This window comes from Corvus kubaryi, unplaced genomic scaffold, assembly GCF_017639235.1.
Source record: "Corvus kubaryi isolate FWS band 111438036 unplaced genomic scaffold, C.kubaryi_AGA036_p1.0 37396, whole genome shotgun sequence".
NCBI classification, from domain to species: Eukaryota; Metazoa; Chordata; class Aves; order Passeriformes; family Corvidae; genus Corvus; species Corvus kubaryi.
Genome location: NW_024581135.1, coordinates 24,828,262 through 24,845,068, shown reverse-complemented (window position 1 = coordinate 24,845,068; position 16,807 = coordinate 24,828,262). Strand labels below are relative to the sequence as shown.

At 38.8% G+C, this 16,807-nt stretch overlaps 1 protein-coding gene across 3 annotated transcripts in view; it reads left to right on the top strand.

Moving 5' to 3' along the window:
* The window catches only part of RAPH1 (Ras association (RalGDS/AF-6) and pleckstrin homology domains 1), a 91,798-nt gene that overhangs the window by 40,076 nt on the left and 34,915 nt on the right, over nucleotides 1-16,807 (top strand). Inside the window, exon 5 of one of the 3 annotated variants that reach the window (XM_042040790.1) lies at nucleotides 15,312-15,386. The exons of the other annotated variants lie outside the window; for them this stretch is intronic. Coding sequence (XP_041896724.1) covers nucleotides 15,312-15,386 — 75 coding nt within the window. The remainder of the gene's footprint in view (nucleotides 1-15,311; nucleotides 15,387-16,807) is intronic. 3 annotated transcript variants of the gene reach the window in all.

Below are 16,807 nucleotides of genomic sequence, written 5' to 3'. Positions count from 1 at the left end.
ATTAGTTGCTCTAGCTTGCATAGCATAAGAAAAGCATGAGTGTTGCATTTTTTGATTTTTTTAATGCAAGGTGATTTCTGCAGTTGATCTTGCAGGTCTCCCTCTAGATTCTCTCTCTTACTTTGGGAGTTGTATGCTTGAGGCATCAGTAAAATTGCCCTTCTTGTCTCCCAGTTTTTTTCAATTCTTTGTGTCATGAGTAATCAACAACCACCTGCTACCGTTAATTAACTTGATGTTGGTGAATCAAGGGACAGAGGTTAAGAAGTTGCCTTGTCTTCACAGGAAGCTAATCTGTATTGCTGCAAGTATTGCAGTTGCTGTTTCAGTTGCTTTCTGATCTCTTGGCCACTGACTCCAAGGCTCAAAATCATCCCCAAAAGCTTTTCTCAAAGACGTTTGCCTTTGTATAAATCCAGTGATTGCTTCTCATACAAGGATGTGGCTGTTGTTTCTCTGCCCAGATAAGTTGATAAGAATGATTGATTGATGCCTTTGAAGGGGGTAACCAGAAAACGTCAGTAATTTGAGATACAGATTCTGCTCTCCTGTTGAGAACAGAAACCTCTGCACTCACTAGCCATGCTATTTGATTTGGCTCTATCTATTCTTTTTAATTTCAGTAGCCTGAGGAAGGTGTTCAACTCTGAGAAGTCATCCCCAAGTTCACAGAATTGGTACTCAACTATTCATTATTAAAATTATGGGATGGGATGGGGCTTCTTACTGAGAAGTAAGTTTCTTTTTCCATCACTGGTGAACAGAGAAAGGGAAATCACTTTTTTTTTGAGTTTGTGACAGATTCTGTGGTGCTGTTTTTTACATTTTTACATTTAGCTTTTAAATGGATTTTTAGGAAGAGTTGTTGGGTATCAACAAAGCAGTTTATTTCCTATTTCATTCATTTAGTGCCCAAAAACTAGTTTAAAGGTTTATTAATCCTCTTGGCTAGGTTGTAAACCAAAACACCTTTTACTAGTAGGGCTGAATTGTACCCTCCCACCCACACAGTTGACTCAATGGTGCTCTTCCTAATAGAAAACATCCTGCTGAGGAAGTAGCCTTTGAAGAAGTCCTAGTGTCCATACAGGGAAAAAGCCCAACAGTTTTTGTGCAGAAAGTGGGAGAGGCTGTTTATTCATGGTCACAGCAGATCTGTTTTGAGATTTGTTACTGTAAAGTAGTGCTTTCAGTTAGCTCTTTTCTTTTTGCCTCTCTTCCTTGAGACTGCCTGTAGGTGAGCTGACCTTTAAAATTTTTCTTTGCTGCTATGGCTCTTCTGAAAGAGGTCAGTGTCTTGGCAGCTCTGCCCTTTTGGCCGATACTTTCTGTCTTCTCCAGGCAGTATAGGCACTTCAAAAAGTCATCCTTTCTGCTGCAACTTCATGTTATGCTCTTCCTAAGTACAATGGAAGACAATTTGGATGGGAGGAAATGCTTGCCTGAAAAAGGAAATTAGGCTTTGCAGTTAAAAACTTCAGTGTTCTGTCTTAAAAAATAGTTCTGCTCTGAATATTTAAGAGCTCACTGACCTGGAAGCACAGGAATATCCTGTAAAAGAACTGCTGTACACTGGCCCACTGAAGGTACGTGTGGTGTAGTATACTCTCTGGCTGGTTATAGGGACCAATGTTACAGAAAAAGGCTGCAATTCCACAGCCACTAGAAATGGGAGGATATGACTTTCCTTTCCTCTCATCCTTCCTTTCTCACAGTTCTTCCTTACACTGTCTCATCTCCTCCCTTGTCCCAGCTTTGGCACTTAACTGGTACTTAGTACACCAAAACTTTCTGCTTCTATTCTGGGTCTCATTCTGTGTTACTTAGGTGAACTGCAGAGGCTCAGAGGACTGATGCACATTAGCAGGATTGTAGCCAAGGACTGGCAGCTGAAAGGGAGAGCAGGAACTCACTCGTTGGTGGTAATGGATGATTCAGAACTTCTTGCCTGAGCATTTGGACAGGCACCTTAGTGTCTTGTCTTCCTCTTCATCCTAGCAGCCTGTGCTGTAGGAAATTCCTGGGATTGAAGATATATCAGCATGATGACCGATGATAACTCCCAGTGGTCGTATTGGCCAGGACCATCCTTGTATTTATTCTAAATTTGTCTTTATGCCACTTTCAGAGGAGTTGACTGGAGTTCCCTTGGTTGCCTAAAGTTGTGGGTTTATTAGTTGTCATCATGGTTTAACTGTCCTCCTTTTTTCCTTTCCTTTCTTTAAACATTGCAAATGTCGATGTTTTCAAAGATTATCGCTTTGTAGTCTTGAGACCTTCTCTTGGTGGTACTAAGTGTTTTCTGGCTGCACTTACATTCTTGTCTTTAGTCTCCCCTTAAGTATTGTTGAATAAAAAAAAAGTTGTTTCCACCACACTCTAACCCCCATAATTTTTTGCTAAATTGAAATTTGTCTTTGACAAAATGGCTTCACAGATCCTTGCTTAAGCAGTATTCTTTCTTGAATTGGTAGGTTGCATTTCATTTTCTCTACTTTTAGTTGTGTAATGTGGCATACACTTTACAATGTTATTTCAGGGGGGCCGTAGGGGAGGTGCTTTACTTGTATGTAGACCAGAATAGTGGAGTACTAGCATGAGTTAAAGGTAGGGGAAATGATGACTCTATGACTAACTTGTTGCCTCCACCCACATTATCTTTTTCTTCTTCCTTTGGTCCCTCTGCCAGCAAGAAGTTGTCTCTGTTTTCAGTGAGCTGTGTTAGAGTAGAAGGAGAAGAAAGCAGAGGGGAGAGAGTAGAGAACTGTGTTGATGATGCTTATGTAGCTGTTTGTGTCTGGTGGGTGAAAGGCTCCATTCATGGGCAGTCATTGTTACTGTCCTGCACATACTCAGTGAAGAGGTTGCAGATAAGTTTGAAGTCTGCCATCTGGTCTGGCACAGTTCAGCGTCACCCTCCTAATATGCCAGAGCTCTTTATGTCTGTAACCCAGTTTGCACAGCTGAGAGATTCTGGACATACAAAGATAATGCAAAATTTAGCAGTCGGTAACACTACATGATTTAATTGCATTTTCTTTTTTAGCTTTTACTTAAACTCATTGTAGATTTATACTTGATGCATGAGGAGTAAAAATCATGAGAAGAGAGTGCCAGTGTAATAAAGCTACATGGTTTGTGCTTCACTTGACAGAGAAGGCAGTGTAGAGTAAACATTAATGTTTCTTTCAGGGTAAACAAGGGAGCTTTGGAGTCATGACTGTTAGTAGCAATTGTCATGTAAGCTCAGCACCCATAAATAAATCTGTACTGGCCAAAAGATCCTGTGGGATAAAATGGAAAACTTGAAATGGATGTAAGTGATAATGAAGTTTGTGTTTCATAGCAATTTTGCCATAGTTCTTACATGGAAATGCTAGCATTTCATTTGCCTGTGCAGTGGTATAACACAGAAGCTTTGGTACCCGTTTAAAATAATTGAGGGTCATGTTTTATGTGGGATTGCTAAGTGTTGCATTGTATGAAAACGCAGTTAACGTATGCAGAGAAATAAACTGATGATATATATGGTCTTTGTTAGGCAACGCTGTCTTAAAATAGAGTTGGACTGCTGAATCTCGTGTTATTTGGAGGTGATTTAAAGAAGAGTTGTGGTCTATTTTAGCTCTTGCAGGAATAGAGCATTATTAGCTTTTGTATTTTGGGAGCTTAAAGTTTGAGTAGTTTTCCTTATGGTCCATGTGATGTGTGGTTAGCAGATGTGAAGGATGTTAGACTCCAGTTTGTGAGAGTAGCCACAGATAAGCAACTAACAAGGCATGGCAGAGGTTTAGTTTGTGTTTCTTCTAAAGACTTTTTTAAAAAATCGTTTCATTTTCTGCCAGTTGTGTTGTGTCCTTAGTTTAGTACACAAAGTCTGTTCTGGAGCATTTCCAGTTCCCCTTTTCCTAAGCTAACAATAGTCAATGGAAAGACTTAATTTGAAACACAATTAGACCATTTCTTCCGCTTTTTTTTTCCCCAATTATTAGTCACAAAGTATTCTTTAAAAAGTCAACAGTAAGGGAAAATTGTGTGTATCTGTCATCCTGAAGCGTTACTTTGGCTTCCAGTTTTGTTGGCATAAGAAGTGTGAGCCATCCAGCTTTCAAATGTTCTTGAAATACATGTAAAATGACTCCTCATTTGCCAGATTTTTGGAAGCTTTCAAAGCATTCTCTGAGATAAACATATGATTTTATAAAATATAAACAATATTTATGTATTTCAAACACATAATCAAATGTGCTTGGCTATGCATAATTGTCATATGATGGACTAGAACCCAAGGATTGCTAATACACTCTTCCCAATGCCTGCAAAACTAGCACATAAACTTTTTTCACATTATACTTAAGAAATCTGTAAAGCAAATGATGGGAAGGGATAATTTTTTTTTAAAGCATTTTCAATTGGGATCCAAAGGAAGCATTCTAAAAGTTTTGTTTACTGCACATGCATGGAATGGTACGTTTCAAAAATTGGGGTATATAGATTTCAAATACATGAAAGGGAAACAAGAATTTAAACGTTATCCTTGCATTGGTTAAATCCTGATTCTCCACTCAGTGTATCTGACTTATTTTATAGCTATGGTTTAAAATTTATCCTGTAGCTTTTCCTCATGGGAGATAACTAATTGAAGTGTAACAGAAATCATAAAACATGTAAGAATAGTTTCTCTTCTGTCAGCTTTGCCTCACACTGATGAATAAACTTAAAAGTTCCCTCCATGGAAGGAACAGGAAAATGGACTTGTTATATATGTATAACAAGTGTGTATATATATAATATATAATATGTGTCTTGTTTTACACCACTGGCTGGCAAGGCTGGTATCCACTCAAAAATTACAGTTAGGGTGTACTTTGTTACTGTAAGTGTGAACACCAAAGGCATTGTGTCTACCTAAATATACTCTTTCTTTGTGGTTGTTCTGTAAGGATGGAGTCTTCTGTGGACAAGCAACTGCATGACTCACCCTGCTGTCCCAAATGCTGGGTAAATAAGCACACTTTAAAATGAATCTCTTTGCTTTTATGCCTGTTCCACAGCACTTCAGAAAAATACTTGTGTTTATGAAAGGATTTCTTGAGGAAAAAAATGTATCATTAATACAGACAAGCCAAGAAAATGGTTGCTCAGAGATTCTTTATCTTACCAGACTCATCTGCAAGAGAAAAAATACCATAAATGAATGACGAAATAAATCTAGGCAGCACACTTTTGGAACTACCCACTAGACATGAGTTGAGAAATCCAAGTCTTGCCCTTATGATGTTACCAAACTTTTTCAGAAGTGTGCTGCAGGGGAGTTGTATGCATTGGTTGCAGTTTCCAGTAAAGATATCGCTCTACTAGTGATGATTAATTAATGGAGCTTTTAAAACAGCCAGTTTCTTTGTAGATGCACCATTCTGCTTAAAACAAAGACAAATGTCTTTACTTTTTCTGCAACATTTGATTAGATTAGGGATGTGTAATACTAAATCTGTAGGAAGTTAGGAACAGATTACTTGTTTGTCCTTGTTTCAGGTTGCCAAAAAAGAAACTGGGGACAGATGACAAAAATTGGGAACAAAGCCACCAGTTGTGGAACATTAAACTCTTAAGAGGAGAAAAGAATTTGTTGTTCTCCCCAGCTACATATATTCCTAAGCTATAGCATGAAAACTAGGGTTTGTGAGGTTTGTAAAAGAGTCTGAACCCCCAAAAAATAAGATTTCATAATCGGGAGAAGCAGTTGAGAACTGGCCTTTTAGCTGTGTCCGTTTTGAGCACACTGCTTTAGTTTAGTTTAGTTTGTTCTACGATAATACAGTATTTAGTGTTTAGTTTGTTATACTATAATAAAAGTTGTCTGCAAATACAAAGAAAAGCCTTCATTTTTAGTTAACTAATGTACAGCTTTGGTTAGTTTCCTGTGTTGGACACCTATTAGTCTTATTTTTGTAAAAGTTATTCAATATTTTAGACCAGCCACATCAGTGCCTTGCTTTGTGAATGCAGGTTCTATTTCATTCATGTGGCTTACCTGCTTTAAACACGTAGGGTAGATCTGTGACTTTTAACTCCCCAGCTGTGTATACCCGTTCTTTTATAGTGGTTGATCTCTCGAGGGTTTGGTGTCTACAGTCATTTCGGAGGGAATTTGTAGTGTAAAAGTCAACAGCCCTGTAATCAAATTTTTCTTAATACAGTTACTTCTTAGGGTATAAGGCAGTAAATTCAAATAAAACCAATTAAAGCTATATGTACTCTTATTTGTTAGGTTTCTTAGCTGCTTTGATGTCTTGTTTTCTGTGCTACAGGTAGAGCCCTTCACAGGATGAAGTCTGTGATATTCTGTAAGTAATGCAGTTAGGAATCAATTAGTCATAGTTCGGGGGTTTTTTTCCCTTTCTTCTTTAGGTCTTCCACTTAGTGCACCTTATTTTAGACTGATCAGACAACCATTTGCTCTAAAAATATACTCCATCTTATTTTTTCTTGGGGTTTTCTTGAAACTTCGTCCCTGCCGATGAACTATTTGGGATTTCATGTTTGGTTTATGCTACTTTAGATCCATGCTACTGATGAATTGGGCAGCCTTGCCCCATCTTGGGTTGGAGCTGTTGCTTATGCAGCTGCCTAGTGATTTGGAGCAGCTTTCCCTGGAAAATAATCCTTGTGAATTAGTTGTTCATTGATCCATTGGACCACATGGTCAAAATCATTGCTGTCCACATGAGATGTGAGAGCACATGGTTGGGGGAATGACAGGACTGCCTCTTCCTTGCAGCGGTTTAGTCTTACATTTCTAAAAAGCAATAGTGAAATGAACCTTGAACTGAATGTTCACCAGCTTTTGCAATCCTTTCTGTCCTGCTCTGTCTTAAGTAACTCGTGTTCAGCAGGGGAGCATCACGGCCTGACCTGGCAGGTGATGGACTAGCACAGAGTGCATCTCATGCACACAGAGCAGCAGTTTGTTCATTTGAGATGTCACAGACATGTTACTTAAATTACAGTGAATTTCAACAGGGTTAGTCTGCCAGGACTGGCATGAAATTATAAACATCCCCAGTATTTAATAAATACTTGCTGTAAGTTAAGATTTAAATTTTTTTTATTACAGTTGCCTGCAGTGACATGGAGTCACAGGAGTCCTAGGAGGGAGGGTTGGCCACTCCTGAGCACAGAGTAATTGCACACTTGAGCACAGAGTAATTGTTCTTCCTTCCCTTGTCTGGCTCCAATATGTTTTGCAGCAGCCAGGCACTGCAGCTTAAAGAAGACTGCTGTACTCTCCCACCATGCAACCAGGCATTCTTGATCTTGGCCAGTCTTTGATTTGAGAGTAGCACTGTGCAGTCCAGCTGAAGGGCTGGCCAGTGCTCGGTGAGAGAATGCAGCCTTGAGGTTTTTTTAATTGTGATGCTCCAGGCTTCACTGAGACTTACAGACTACAGTTTTAATTCTAAAGGCTTAGTCTCAGACAAATTCAGCTATCCTCATAGGAAAGCACAAAGCAAGACCTTGATGATGCTCCTACCAATAATCTATTTCCTGGTCGGATGTGCAGAGGTCTTTAAAAACATCTGTATTTTAAATGACACACACCTTCCTTTCCTTTCTTGGGAATTGTCTTGGTTTGAAAGACAGGTGTCTGCTAAGGAAGGCAGGAGCCTCCCTTGGAATGGCAGATGCAACCCCCTTTCCCTCCGAGTTGTTATAATTTTGAAATCGAGGGGCTTTTAGGCAAAGATGTGGGAAATAGGAATAACAGTTCTTTACTATTATATATCTATATGTGTATAACCAGTCAAACAAACAACAATAACTATGGCAGTAACAGCAATCACAAACCCAGTCCCAGCCTTCTCGGCTGTCAGGCCCTTTCCCCTCGGGTGCAGTTCCGCTCGCAGCCGGCAGGGGCGCTGGCGGCTCCCGGTGAGCAGGGCAGGTGCGATGGTTCCCCCGCGGCTGCAGGGGGCGCTCCGGAGCGAGCTCGGGGAGCACGCGGCACCGGTGCCCTGGGATCCCGGGAAGGGATGGAACAAAGGCTTCACAAACCCCTGGGCAGCCGATCCCGGTGTCCGGCCAGACCCTCGGGAACAGCAGGCTGGAACGGCAGGGATGAGCACAAGTCCCGGGTGGCAGACGAGATGCATCCAAACAGGGAACCCCTCGGAGGTCGGGCAGGCAGGGTGAGCACGGCTACAGCGCAGCGAAGGCTCGAAGCAGCAGCGGGGGCAGGGCAGCCACAGCCCGGCTCCCAGCAGGGCAGGGAATGGCGGCCTTGGGATCCCGGGGCTTCTCCAGCAGAAGGAAAAGCAGCTGAAGAAAGCAGCCTCTCTCTCTGTCCAAACACCGGAGACCGACTGCCCACACACCCAGGTGAAACAAAAGAGTAGCCAGATGCACCCCACCCCCAATGGGTAGGTCTTTGTTTTTCTGAAGTACCCAGAAATTTGTCCCCGTAGCAACACATATAGGGAAAATTCCTTTAACAGAAAAAAAAGACCAGGAGAGTTCCTAAAACCCCAACAGGAATACTTTGTCTAATGTAGATGACTAATCACCCTGTAACAGTAACAAATCATGGAAAATTTCTCTTAGTAGTATCATTTGTTCAAAATTTTAATAAGCAACTCTAGGATGACTATGCTTGAGCAAGGGAGGTTTAACCAGATGACCAACTGTGGTCCCTTCTAGCCTTACCCACACTGTGATTCTGTGTGTGAAGAGGTCAGGCAGCTCTGTTACCCAATGCTGTTACTTCAGTCTCTCAGTGTCTGTTTTCTGAGGTTTTAATAAGAATAAACTGTAACCGCTTTTTCAACAAATTTTTTCTAGTACTAATCTAAACCTCCTCTGCTGCAACTTGAAGCCTTTTATTTTGTCCTGTCTCTTGTTACGTGCAGGAAGAGACTGTCACCCACCTGTTCACACCTCCTTTTAGGTGTTTGTAGAGAGTGATGAGGTGTCCCCTGAGCCTCTTTCTTGCTAGGCTAAACAACCCCCTTTGCAAAGGAAAGCAGAAAATAGATATTTTTAGTCAGATGTTTATCGTATTGTATCGATATGAATAAATTTCATGTGAATACATAATCTCAAAGAGATCAGAAAAACCAATTTCAGCTCTCCTTTCCCATCTTTGGGTCAAAATTACAAAAATTATTTTTAATCTTTTATTCTTGAGTTCTCTTTTGAAAATAGTGGATTCTAATTCTCGAAGCTGGAATCTAAAAAATTAAGTGTCAGGGTGTAGTTGAAATGGAAGTTGTAGTAATCTTTTCAACAAAGATTTGCAAGCATATAGCTCGCTAGTGAACGCTGTATACTGAGTTTTCCCTGATTTTTTTAGTTTGTTTCTTAGGGGCCGAGAATGCTTTTTAAAAAGGCTTTTGTAGTGTTTCTCAACTGTGATATTAAATCCAGAATAGTGGCACAAGAGTGCCACCAGCTGGTTTAATTAAACACGTGTATTTATTGTTAAGCTCCTGTTCAAGAGTTTTGCAAGAAACACATGGCAAGATAATTACATGCACAAGTCCTCAATGTGCTCTTACTGCCTTTTTTTTTATGTACTAAGGTAAGTTATTCTGCTGTACATACCTTGAGTGAATGACGTCTTTGAATGTACAGATAGTGTTTAACAAGGAAGGAAGTTTTCTATTTAACATGTTTAAGGCATTAGAATAGTAAGATAAAATACTTCAGAAGATCACCAGGTCATCTTTTTCTTACACTTCCCACCCCAGTTTTTGATCATTATTTGTAAACTGTCAGTGTAAAGAACATATTTGATGCCTTTCAGACTGTGTTGTACTGTTTTTAAACTCTGTATGCCTGTATTCTCAGCCTTTACCTTAAAATTAGAGGAATTAGATACAACTTAGTCTCTTAGCGATGAGACTGAATCTTTCTGAATTGATCCCACTTTTCTGTACTAAGTGATAATCAGACATAACAAGAAAATGGATAAGTGTTCAGATTTTGCAAAACTATGCAAGTAGAATTGAAGAGAGGAGACCATGTATAATACAGCATCTTACTTGTGAACCAGTGGGCTGCTACCATGGCAAGATGGGCTGCTTGGCCTTCGTGCGTCAGACCCTAGCTAGACAGCTCAGTTTATCACCTCTTCTTAAGTGCTTTTCTTAAAATCCACCTGTCAGTTATTGTCTGTAAAAAATAAATCTAATATGCTGGGTAATTCAGTGATAGTTTGGAAATCATTTCAGTTTGGGGGTTTTTTGAAACTGACTTTCAGCTCAAGACCTCTTAATCTCAAGAATTGAAACAACCCAGTGAATATTACATAATGGAGCTGACAAGGACAATAGCTGAGAAAATCTTGAAGTTTTGGCCATGTAGAGCATTACTGGTCATTTAGTTTGTACAATTAATTGTATTCTGAAAATCTGAAAGGTCTTTTCATTTCCTGGTAGCCCATCTGTTCTATCATGTTTAGCAAACATGCTTTGTAGGTATAGGATTGGTGATGGGTGTAAAAGTATTTCAGTATTGAGAAAACTATCTGGTTTAAGCAGCTGCTGTGTATTTAAGTAGTGTGTTGAGTTTTCTGAAATGCACTGAAATGCAACTTTCAGCAGCTGGTCCATGAACGTCTGGTATTTAGATCTGAAGGTAGTGGATGTTACATTTCTGTCTTCAAAGAAAGGATATAGGAAATCTTTGAAGTCCAAAACATAATTTGGAGCAAGACTATAGTCCATGTTCTTATAAACATCAAGGCTAGCTGTCTTTGCTGAATGAACTGTACATGAACACTATTAATTTTTTTTTCCTAACAGAGTTTAGAACTCTTAAGTGTTAATGCTAATTTTACTCAAATCTAATTTTCTGTGTTGTTGATTATCCACAGAAGCTAAAGTTTGTTACGGAGGCATTAGTAGGCTTCTTTATTTGGTTTTTTTACTTCAGGTATTTTGATAATCGTATCTGAATTTTTTTAAGTACAAAATCCTTTTGCACAAAATATTTTTGTGCATGGCTGTTTTGGCATGCCATGAGAAAGGTATACATTTAATTTTATAGAAAGTTAGTTTTCCAATCAGCAGATCTTTTGTAGCATTTTGAGGATTTTTTTATTATTAAATGTCCATGGTTTTCAGTGTGACTTGGAATAATTGCTGCTGGGCGTTAAAATACGACACAGTTCAAAACAGTCATCATTGTCTGCTTCTACTTCTTGTATAAAATGGTTTTCCTGGTTTTGATATGTTTTCTTTCATTATTTTTCACTTTTAACCAGGTTGAGTTCCTGCAACTTAGTTTGAAGTCTGTTCCATATTATAGGGAAGGACTAAGCCAGAAGTGAATAGCTTCCTATGGATTGTGTTAAAGTTGTCTCCAAAAGAAGTGATTTTGGCACAGAAAAGTTGTACACATATTTGGTACCTGATGGTAGGCTTCATCTTAGCTTGTTTTAGGGAAAGAAGAGTACTTTTTGAAGATTATATAAAGAAATGAACTCAGTGAGTTTTGGGCTACAGTGTTACTGCCTATCCCAGCTTCCTGATGTGAAATCTTGTAAGAGAGTTTATATTGACAGTTTCCATGTGACAGAAGGAAACATGTCATATTGCCTCTTAAGAGTCCTCTTAAATCCCTATCACTTTTTCCTTCCGGGATGCTCACTGGCCTATGGTATTTTGAGTTCTGCCTGAGTAGTAGTGATGCTGGATTAACTGGGAATCCTGAGTGGAGTCTGGCTCCCTAATAATCATTTAAAATATCAAAGTATAAGTGTTGGTTTTAAAATTCTTTTAGTGACAGATAGATCCCCTTCTGTGACAGATAGATCCCCTTCCCCTTTAGTGACAGATAGAAAATTTTAATATCTGCTAATGTCTAGTTAAGAGAGCTTTTTAAATACATATAATGGAAATAACTTTAATGAGCTTTTGCAGTAATAATTTTATACAAAAACTTAAAACAAGGCATGGCTGTTACTAATGGCTAGATTTTAAGAAAGCTATACTACACATAAAAAATACAACTTAAACCCGACATCTTAGTAGAAGTAAAGAATTGTAAGTAGCTTTAGACTGTGCACATGTTGTATACTCTTTGTGTTTGCCCCCCTAAATTCTGACCTAGAAATATGTGATCTTTCAAAGAATTTGGTAGATTAGGCATCAGATCTTTGACTTGGTGTTATTCATGTTTAATTAGCTGCACTGAGTATTTTAGTGAATGCAGGAAATAAATACTCTTCCAGCACTGTTACAATCTGGTTCTTCTACAATTTTATGCTTAGTGTAAAGGACTGCATGGTTTTGTCTTCTCTGAAGCTGTTGTCAAATTTTGACACTTCCCTTTTGTTTCAGACTACTTTTACCTTCCAACCGCATTTAATTCTGGTTGTGTGACAATTTGAAAAAAACCTTTTAAACTGAAAATAGCCCGTATGAGAAATGATGGCCTTGTACTCGGGAAGCCGTCAGCTTACTGCAACAGGATAGAAAAATGCATGGCATTGCAGGAGTGGGAGGGACACATACTAGTTTATGTAATTGGACTTGGTTTTGTATCCTAAATGAATCTAAGGTGAGGCACTGCGGGAGGGATGACTTTGTTGCCAGAGCTTGAGTTCTCATTGTTGCAATGGGAGCAGGTGGAAGAACAGATGCTTTTCATGGTGGAAGACTAGAAGTGTCTCCCTAGGAGTAATTAGTGTTTTGTTTTCCTGGATTTCATTGCTGTTCTTTTTAGTCTAGTGAAGTACTTGGGGCAGAAAAGTAGGTTAATTTGTTTGGCAAGATCAGGCATTTATATTGTCAGAGCTTTGGTACGTATTTCAAGTCCCTAAGTAGAGGGGAAGAGTGGGCTATTTTGATCCTCTGTGTGGTCCTCTGTGAGGAACAGTGGAATATTCTAGGAGCAATATCTGTTTATCTTCAGAGCTGGATGTGTGAGCTGAAGTCTTTCTTTAAAATAGACTAAATGCATTGTTCTAAAATGAAATTTAATTTATTATCTACTGGTTTGTGCTTGCCAAATATTTTAAAAATTGTATGTGCATGTAGTTATTATTTAGCTGAGCTATAGTTTCTAGAACTTGGGCTTTCCTGTTACTTTGCTACTTCTGCTCCTTCTAGCTTTTGGGTATGTGTAGTACTGCAGAATTTGTTATAGGGTAGGAAGAAGCCATGCACAAAAAAATGTCTGGAAAAGAGCTGTTGCCTTCCTATTTCTAGGCATGTGAGCTCTGCAGCTCCAATTCACATAGGTAGTTCTCATCACACTGATGTTCCACATTTTACTGGCCAACCCCTATTCTCATAAAATACCATCATCAAAGTTTCAAGTGGCTATTATGTTGTAAGAAGGATATGGCATTCCCATTTTTGGATAGAAGCTCCTTGTCAGAGAAAGTGTAGTTAAATGCAAGCTAGCAGCAACCAAGATGGCCAAGATAGGAAGAAGGTTAATTGGCCTTTCCTGTAGGAGAAATATTCTCCAGCAAATAATATTTCCTTTAAGGAGAAATTCAATATCCTCTTTTTATCCTGACGCTATTGTTGACTAATAGGCTAAGACAGATGGTGAGTAAACTCTAAGGAAGAGGCTGCAAGCGTACATTATAACGTTCCTTCTACTGCAGTGCTCCATTTGGCCAGAAAGTGATCCTTATTAATCAGAGTCCATGATGACTGACAAGAACTCTGTGAAGAAACTCCTGAAAGAATTTCCTTGAACTTGTCACTGGATTTTTATGTATACTTTTGGGGTTTGGATTGAGCCAACCATTTTATTCTGCAAGTAGTGTAGCAATATGTTGTAATGAGACCATCCTAAACTCACTCTGTGGGAAGTTAGAGCCTCTTTGTAAGAAAGGATACAATTCAGTATGACTGTAAATAATTATACCAGGTTTTACAAACCCTCAGCAGTGTGGCTTGAGCTAGGCAGCACTGCTGGGCTTCTAAAACATATGATGTAAATACAAACAGTAATTAATATGCAAGCAGAAAAATCTTCATTTACTCTGTAACATAACCTGTGTCTGTATTAGTGGCTAAATACCCAGGTGGAGCTTGCCTGGAGCCTGGGTTTAACTTCAAATGCTATGTAGAGTCTTTCCTGAGGTGTAACTTTTAAAGCCTCCTGGGGATCCTTAATTGTTCATCCCAGTGTGTGGCAGTCACATCAAGTAAACTCTCCCTGCAGGAACTGTATTTGCCAAACTATTTGATACTGCCTTGCATGAAGTTGTAGACGTGGGCTCTTCATTTTTTTCAGACTATACCTTATTGTGGCACTGAAGAAGAGGTGGGATTCTGTACTGCTAATTACTAAACAGAAGTATAGTAGGCATGTATAGTTGTCATGCCCTGTTCTGTATAGCATTGGAACAAATAAGGCTGAGACAGTTGCATCCACATGGGGCAAAACTTGCAGTACAGTGGTGGTACACGGGAGATGTACTTCATGCTCTTTTAAGTTGTTTAAATGCTCTTGTTAAGTGCCACAGTACTAGTCTAATTTCTGTAGCAGACATGGCTATGTGGTTCTGAAAATCGCTGCATGATGATGGTTTTGCTGCCTGTAGCAGGTGCTAGAGAAGATAATCACTCTCGGATCTGTCATTAACTGATCTCTGTCTTTCTCTACTGGTTGCTTCCCCTCTACTGATTGTGCTTCCCATTTCGAAAACACACAAAAATAAACTTTCTGCTAATTTATCTTCCCAAGAGGAGCACGGGCATTTGTAATTTTATAATTTGGGCTATACAAGGGAAGAGAGACTTCAGTCCTTTAAATAAAAGGACATGAATTTTAAGTCAGGTTGGTTTATTGTTATGGTAATACCTTTCTTCTTTAAGAATGAAGCAACAACCAGTGTAGGAAGCATAAAACGAGTATGTCTCCCAGATGACCAGTTTATAGTGGCTTTATAAGTAGAATGTTGAGTTTTAGAAGGCTGGACAGGATTTTGAAGAAGATTGTAAGTGCATATTTTCTTACTTTTATAGTTCTAAATGTCTTTACAAATAAGTTTTCTCTTGCAGAAAAGAAACGAGTGGCAGGTAAGCAAAAGTTTTCTTAATTCTATTCTGTGACATTTTGTACAGAAGAAGATTAAAACAGTGTTTTCTATTAGCACAATTGCTTTTAAATCAGTGTATCAGGCTTGTAGCATTTGGGAATATTCATGTTTTTATGGGAGGGGAAAAAAGTGATGGTGCAAGGTTTTTTTCTTTTAAACTCTGCTTTATCTTCTGTAATCAAGACACCATAAAATTACTATACTGACTTCCTTTGACTTATGTTCTTTCTCTTTCTTTCTGCACAAGCACTCCTATTTGGACAGGGAAACCTCCCTTCTTCTGAGAAACATTGCAGGAAAGCCTTCTCATTTGCTGACCAAGGTGATGATGCTTCTTTCTACTGTATGTGACTATTTCTATGTAGAAAGAATGCTTTTGCTGTGTGCTATGCTCCTCCACCCCTGCTCTATCCAGGAACTTCTGCATTTACTTATGTGATTTTCCTGATTATCCAAGGTGCTTTTAAAGGCTGAATTTTATTGTTTGTTTCTGCAGATTTATGAAAGTGTTCAAGTTCTTGACAAATACTTAATAGCCATATTAGCAGGTAAAATACCTTAGTTGAAAAGGAAATGTACTGAGCTAGAAGTTCTTTTGTTCCTATTGCCATTCACTAGTTAAAAAAAACTAAAAAAAACCAAAAAAACCCAAAAAAACAAACAAACAAAAAAAACCCCCAAAACCTAACTGTGAAAAATATGTGGGATTGTTCAGTAGTTTTAAAGGGCATTAGTAGCCTTAAATAAAATAAGTTCTCTTGCTGTATTGAAGACAAACTAGTAAGTAATGGGATATTTTTTTATAACATTTTGAATGTTGAGTGAATGTAATGGGGGGAGAATATCCTAGTAAGACAGTGGTCTAATGAGCCAGGTATGTACAAATCTTGATTATAAATTTATTTTCTTTACAGGAAAGAGGTCAGTAATGTACTAAGAGATCCCAAATTGTCATTCAATTTGCTAAGAATTTATCTTCTATATGTATTTCCTTTTGAAACTAGAGTACAAGGGATGGAGCAAGCTATAAATCTCTCTGATGAAAATACAGGCTGGGTGAAGGACAAACAGATTCATGTCCAAGCTCAGAGCTTTGGATATTCAGTAGCTGAGGTGTCAGATGTCTCTGTTGCTAATACATACTGCAAAACAATTTCTGTGGTTATTTTTTAACTCACAGACATTCTAGTGTGGAGAGAGCTCAGGCAAGCCTGAAGTAACAAAATGCAACTTGGCAACTTCAAAACAATTAGGATAATGTTCACTGGGCTTAAGTAGTCTGTATTTAGCAATAAAAGTTTAGAACTAGTTCACTGCTTTTTCTTAAATACCCTAATATTCTTCTCAAAATGCTCTGCATGTAACTTGACAACAAGTTTTCTGGCTGTCTTCCAGAGGAGTACAAACAGCCAAAAGCAAGTAATCTGCTCTTGTGATTGTTTTGCTTAAATTTTAAGTCCGTATCTCTGCCTCGACCCACCCCCAATAGCTCTTGGCACCCCTGCATGGCCCAACAAAGCAAACAGCCACCAAAACAGCAATTGGCTTGATTGCAAATAGATTAACAACAGCTGTGGCACAAACAAAAACCACAATTTTCTTTCATCTCCATATGTCTTCAGATCCTCCCTTCTGGTTGTTTATATGTGGGATGAGTGTTAGTTACCATACAGGAGCTTCGTTTTAAAGAGTGCATTAAATGATCCCTTTGTGTCATATGATCACGGAGTAGCTCGTATCAGG